The 6,338-nt window shown below is 50.3% G+C and overlaps 1 protein-coding gene across 3 annotated transcripts in view; it reads left to right on the top strand.

The window, feature by feature from the left end:
* Nucleotides 1-4,433: 4,433 nt before the first annotated feature.
* Nucleotides 4,434-6,338, top strand: part of ABCC6 (ATP binding cassette subfamily C member 6) — a 60,864-nt gene continuing 58,959 nt past the window's right edge. For all 3 annotated transcript variants that reach the window (XM_027771081.1, XM_006146568.3, XM_014587088.2), the window contains exons 1-2: nt 4,434-4,566; nt 6,007-6,189. In XM_027771081.1, coding sequence (XP_027626882.1) covers nt 4,531-4,566; nt 6,007-6,189 — 219 coding nt within the window. In that variant the 5' untranslated portion in view covers nt 4,434-4,530. The remainder of the gene's footprint in view (nt 4,567-6,006; nt 6,190-6,338) is intronic.

Genomic DNA, 6,338 nt, shown 5'->3' with positions numbered 1-6,338 from the left:
CCGCAGGCCGCCCCGTCCCGCCCCTCACACCGCACTGTGCCCGCTTCTTCCTCTTCGCCGGGTGACAGCCCAGGCCCCGCCCCGCCGCCGCCGCTGCGCATGCGTGACCGAGTCGCACAACCCCAAAAAGACCTACAGCGCATGCTCAGAAGGAAACGAACTCATTCGTGCCCCCTGGAGACCTGGAGGACTCCGCGCACTGTCAGGCAGGTGCAGCGCAAGGTGCCTGTGAACAAACCTCAGGTGTACTACTTTAGAATTCAACATCACAGCTGGAAAAAACGAGAGACTCTGTGATCGAAGTATGCAATAACTCCCCCAAATGTTTTTGACCCATGTATTTTACAATTGAGATATCATTTCAAAAAGCCTTAGGAATTTGTGTAAACTGGTGCATTTTTCAATGAAAAATGATCAGTACGTCTTAATTTTGTATTTCTTCTTTCTTAAGGTTTTTGCCATCGGATACGTGTGTTCAACGGAGAGATACAAAGGGACAGTGAGAAGGAAAGTAAGAAATTACCCACTCCCCTCAGTGGGGATGGCCATGCTGCAATCCGTTCTCCCTCATTCCATTTCTGGGATTTTGGGTATGTTTGCAGGCACACACACACACACGCCCAGAGTGATTTTCAAGCAGCCAGATCCAGGACTCAAACCATCGCGGGCCATGCGAAAGTCAACGCCTTAACCACTGTGCCACCTGCTGGCTTTATAGCTTCTTTTTTTTTTTTTTTTAAGAATTGTTTATTTAAGGGCTGGCAGATTCCTCCCTTCCTTCCTTCCTTCCTTCCTTCCTTCCTTCCTTCTTTTCTTCCTTCCTTCCTTCCTTTCTTTCTTTCAGTTTGACCAGAGAGGAAGAGAGTAAAAGAGGGGGGGAAAGTGAGAAAGCAAACCACTAAGTCCGGGACTCTGACCATGGTGGGCCATGTAGGGGTGTCCAGAGCCTTAACCACCAGCCATCTGTCGGTCCCTCCCCATCAGTACTTTATTTATTTATTTATTTATTTTTACAGCAAAACATGTTTAGTAGAATATTAAAGAAGCTACTTGGAATTTATTTTAATCCCAGCTCTAATGTTTGCAGAGGAACAAATTGGAGTTTCTCCCCCATGGAATTGAGGTGCATGCAGTTCAGTTTACTATTAATTCATTCTCTGAGATGAAGCATGATTTATCTGAAAATAAGTTCAAATACCAGCATATTATATTTTGTTCCAAGACTGAATGTATAGTACTATGTTAATTGAATTTAACAAGTTATGCATTGGGGCCAGCAGGTGGCACGGTGATTAAGGCAGCTGGATTCCCACGTGGTTGACTGTAGTTCAAGTCCTGGACCTGGTGGCTTGAAAATCACCTTGCGTACATGTGCATGTGTGCCCAAAATCGTAGGAGGAGAATGAAGGAAAAGGGATTGCAGCATGGTCATCCTCCCTGGGGAGTGATTTCTCACTCTCCCTCTCACTATCTCTCTCTGTCGAGTGCATGTGTCTTATGGCAAAACCTAAAAAAGTTGTGCATCAAAATAGACAAAAATTGGGGACCAGTGGGTTGCATGATGGTTAAGGCACTAGACACTCCCACATGGCTGACCATGGTTCAAGTCCTGGACCTGTGGCTTATTTTCTCACTTTCTCTCTCTCTCTTGTCAAATTTTAAAAATAAATTAATGAATAAATAAAATTAAATAATTCTTTGGAAAAAAGTAAAAATAAAATAAAATAGACAAAAATCGTTTTTCTGACCTGATAGTGGAATTGTTCCATTTTTGGAACAATTGTCCTAAAGTGGGGGGAGGCCTTAATTTTGACAGTTTTTATATTTTGTTTCTAAGTGACAAACTAACAGATCTTCCAATGCAATTTGCCATTTAGCTAAAATATAAGTAATATACTGTCCAACCAAGAATCACGACCATCTTTAAAAAAAAAGAACTATTTAATTTTTTATTTATTTTAATTTGACCAGAGGAGCAAGAGAGAGAGAGGGAAAGTGAGAAAGCAAGCCACCAGGTCTGGGACTCAAACCATGGTCGACCATGTGGGAGTATCCAGAGCCTTAGCCACCAATGCCACCTGCTAGTCCCCACAATGATCTAAAAGCCATCACATGGCTGCAAGAGAATACCTTGTTGACTTCCAGGTCCCAATCACAAGTGCATCTGATTTCCATTTCTCATTCTGCATTCTCAAAATGGTGAGTCTCAACTGGATAGTTATAAAGAAACAAATTTACATCAGTAGTTTACATATTGAGGTTTGTTATTTATAACCTAAGCAAAGCAGGTGCTTTATACCCTCCTTAACATGAATCACTGGTTTTGCCAAATCACCAGGAGGTTGAAAACCACCATTAGGAAGTGTTGGCCTATGGAACCGGCTCACCTTCAGAATGGGAAACAGGCCCAAAGAGAGGGAGGTCTTGTCCACATGGAGGACTCTGTACCTTGGGCACATGTGCATGTGTGCCCAAAATCGTAGGAGGAGAATGGAGGGCTAAAAGTAGAAACTGAGACCCCAGAGTCTTGTCTTCAGCTCACCCCAACTGATTTCCTCTGTGTTGTTCCTGACTTCCTAACCATTTCCTCAAATTCACCTAAAACATATGAAGAAATAAAGCACCAGAATTGTGGCAATGCCATTGGGGCAGGGGGGGCAGCTTGCAGGGGCTTTCACTTCCCCATAATTTCCATCAACTTCCGCTAAAACCCCCTCAAATAAACAGACATGACTTGAATGGAAGACAGTGGACTTGTCAGCACAGCTCCGAGACAAACCTGGGATGTTTGTACCTGCTCTTCCAGAAGACTCTGGGGGAGGACAGCTGTGGGGAGACTGCCTGGGCACGAGGCCAAGGTTTGGGTGACTCAGAAAGACAGTGGAGGAGGCAGACGGTGCCTCTGCAGTAAAATGTGGTGCTCCATAAGGGCCAACCCACATGGGAAAGTGGCCTGTCCTATCCAGACTTCCCTGAGCATTCCGGGCACTCACAGACCCCTGATCCAGGGCTGGCAGAGTATGGGGGTGGGTCGCAGTGTCAGGACCCTATCTGGCGTACTGTAGCTATGTCTCTCACCCTCTCTACCTGTCTCTGTCTGTGTGTGCGTGTGTCTCTCTTGCTCATGGAATTAATAAACTAAAAAAACGACAGGAGAAAACAAGACTGGAGGCCATACCTGTGGTGTCCCTGTGGGAGGTGAGACTAAAGATGGGAATAAGACCCTGGGAAGTTCCCATTCTCCCAAGTGGACAGTGCAGGTCTTTTTTTTTTTTTTTTTTAAAGAATTATTTACTTTTATTCACTGTCATTACTTTTATTTTTAATTTTTTTTTTAAAGTTGACCAGAGAGAGACAGAGAGAGAGAAAAAAAAAAGTGAGAAAGTAAGCCACCAGGTCCAGGACTCAAACCCAGGCCAGCCATGCGGGAGTCCAGCTGCCTTAACCACCATGCCACCTGTTGGCCCCCAGTGCAGGTTTTAATTCTTCACCCAACCTAAGCATCAGACTGAAAGAGCCGAGTTTTTCACTGCTACCTGGAAAAGACCATGTGCCCTTTGCAGAAAGGAAAACAAGGCAAGAAGAACATTGGACTCTCCCTGGTCGGGCTTTAGTGCATTTCCAGGTCTCCTCTCTGCACGTGTGGTAGTTAGAGTCCTTTTTGAAAAGAGCTGGTGGCTGGGCACTCTGGCTCAGGGCACAGGCCTTGCTGAGATTCAGGATTTGAAAGTGACTCCTCAGCTTCCGTGTCCACTTTCCTTACTTAGGTGCATCATTTCCCTTTCTCTTTTTCTCTTCAGACACATCATAGCCTACTTTATGTTTCAAGCACTTTTCCCACGGCACTTAGCAACCATGCTTCCATAGTAAAATAGGTCTGCAGTGGCATTTAGACCAGTGTGGAATAAACAATACCAGTGCTCCGAGTGTTAGCCAACTCGTACTGGGCGTTTACTGGATGCTGGTCCTGTGCTAGATTCTTCGGAACCTTCCTAAATCTTTCCACCAGCTGCAGGTCGGTGCAGAGAAGGAGATCCTAACGGAGCCTCCCTCTGTGCGCCTTGACCTGCGACTCCCATCTGTTAGACGCGGAGGCCATGGCAGGTCTCCCTTACGACCTTGTACACACCTGTCAGGTTCTTTCATCAGGATAAAGTTCTAGAATTGCTAGGTCCAAAATATTCGGGAAATGTGGGATGATACTAGTTACAAGGGGGAGGGAGGAAATAAGGGGGTGTCACCGCACTTTCAGGGGGTCCGGATCCCCTCCCCAGTGCACGTCTGGGCCTCCCCGAGGGCTCCCCTCCACCTCGCCTCTTTCGCCCCTTGCCGCTCCACCCCGCCGAGCGCGGCTGGACCTTGCCCCTGGGCCTCCGGATTGCGGAGCTCGAATCCCTGCCCGACTGCCCGGCCCCGCCCCTCCTCGAGGGGGGGTGGTGGGAAGCCTGGTGGAGGAGATTGCCCCGGGACCGACAGACAGACCCACGCTCGAACTGACAGACAGCGATCGGTGCCGGCGACCCGTGCCGGATGGCGGCGCCTGGCGAGCGGTGCGCTGGGCCAGGGGTGAGTGCCCCCGTCCCGCCCCTCTGTTCTTTCCTTGACTGGCCTTGGCCGTCCATCTCTCGGGCTAAGATACAAGAGAGGGGAAGATTTCACCACCACCCCCAAATTCCTGGTCCCTGAAAGCGAGAAGACTTGCTTGGTCGCCTGAACAGCAGCAGATAGCGACTCCTTCCACCCAGCCACCTGGAGAGTCCAGCACTATTTAAGGGACCTCGACCCCTATTTGCAAAAGGCTAGTGGTTCCCCCATGCCCTGCCCGCCCCCAAAGAGCCAGGTCTGGTCTGTGGACCCCCAACTTTTCTGGCTTCCTTTCCAGTCCCTGGGAAAAGGGGGAGGGGGTTGCAAACCGCAGCGTCGGGCCGGGGGAGGCAACAGCGAGAGCTCACGCTGACCGAGGGCTTCCGCTGCTCACCGCGCTCGGCGGCGCGTTGTGCCGCCGCTACCGCACTGAACGCCGCGCTAGGAGATAGATTTCATCAGCGTCCCCATTTGCAAGGAAGGAAACTGAGGCACAGAGAGGTTAAAGTGACCCTAAAGTGGCAAAGTCAGGAGCAAAGCTCGCCAGTGAGGGTGGCTGGGTAACAGACTGGGGAGATAACTGGAAAGACCTTGTTCTCCAAACTTCAGATTTTTTCTGGGGTTGCAGACGGGACACAGAAGGGCTAGAGGGAAAAAATCACAGTCCCGACCAGCAGGTGGCGCGATGTTTAAGGCGGCTGAAACCCACATGCCTGAAAGGACGGTGGGAGCCCCCGAAGCCTGCAGGTCGAGAACCGCTGGGCGCATGTGCCTGCGAGCCCAAGCTCCGGAGAGAATGGAAGAGGGGGCCATTCCGCCTGGGGCGGTGGGAGTGGGGGATTCTTTCTCACTTTCCCGCCCCACCTCCAACCCCTGACAAACACAGAAGCATTATGAGAAATTCGAAAAAGAAAAAAGGTCACACATCTCAACCCCCAGCCAGTAAGCTTCGGGGTTCCCAGCCAGGCAGCGGAGTCTACCCTGCCCGCCCTCTCTGTGTGGGCCTGACGGAGGTAGTTTTCCTCGCAGTGCCTCAGCCTGCCGGTCTGTGAGATGGAGACAGTATTGCCTGCCTCCTAGCCTGTTCTAAGGAGCAGTGACTGTCGTGCCTAGCGCTCATTATGGAACCCAGGTCTTCCAGCCTCCAGAACCCGACTCCCTGGATTCAAATCCCAGCACCTCCACTTCCCAGCTGGGTGAGGTTAGCCAAGTTACTCACCCTCTCAGCCTCAGCGTCTTCCCATTGCATTTACCTCTTGAGACTGACATTAGGATGGAGTTGAGAATGTCAAGATACTCCAAATAGTGCTTGGCAGATTTTTATGTAAATGTTAAGAGTCCACAGAGCTGCCTGGCCCCCTAGGTAGGTGGTTTTGAGCCCCCTGTGCTGTACTATCTACCGGTCCTCTGGTGTCTTGGCAGGTCTGGAACCAGACAGAGCCGGAACCTACCACCACCCGCCTGCTGAGCCTGTGCTTCCTGAGGACAGCCGGAGTCTGGGCGCCCTCCATATACCTCTGGGTCCTCGGCCCCATCCACCTCCTCTACATCCACCGCCATGGCAGGGGCTACATCCGGATGTCCCCCCTCTTCAAAGCCAAAATGGTAGCCACTGCCACTGGGAGCAGGAACCAGACGGTGGGGGGAGGTGAGAGGGACAGGCTGGGCCCTGGGGAAGACCTGGAGTGGACACTCCTCCTATCAGGGAGCAGGCAGGGTGGAGATGAGGAGGAAGCCTGCTAATCAATTAATCA

The sequence above is a fragment of the Tupaia chinensis genome, unplaced genomic scaffold (genome assembly GCF_000334495.1).
Source record: "Tupaia chinensis unplaced genomic scaffold, TupChi_1.0 Scaffold000182_1, whole genome shotgun sequence".
NCBI classification, from domain to species: domain Eukaryota; kingdom Metazoa; phylum Chordata; class Mammalia; order Scandentia; family Tupaiidae; genus Tupaia; species Tupaia belangeri.
The sequence above is the reverse complement of the archived record's forward strand: the minus strand, read 5'-3'. Positions and strand labels throughout refer to the sequence as shown.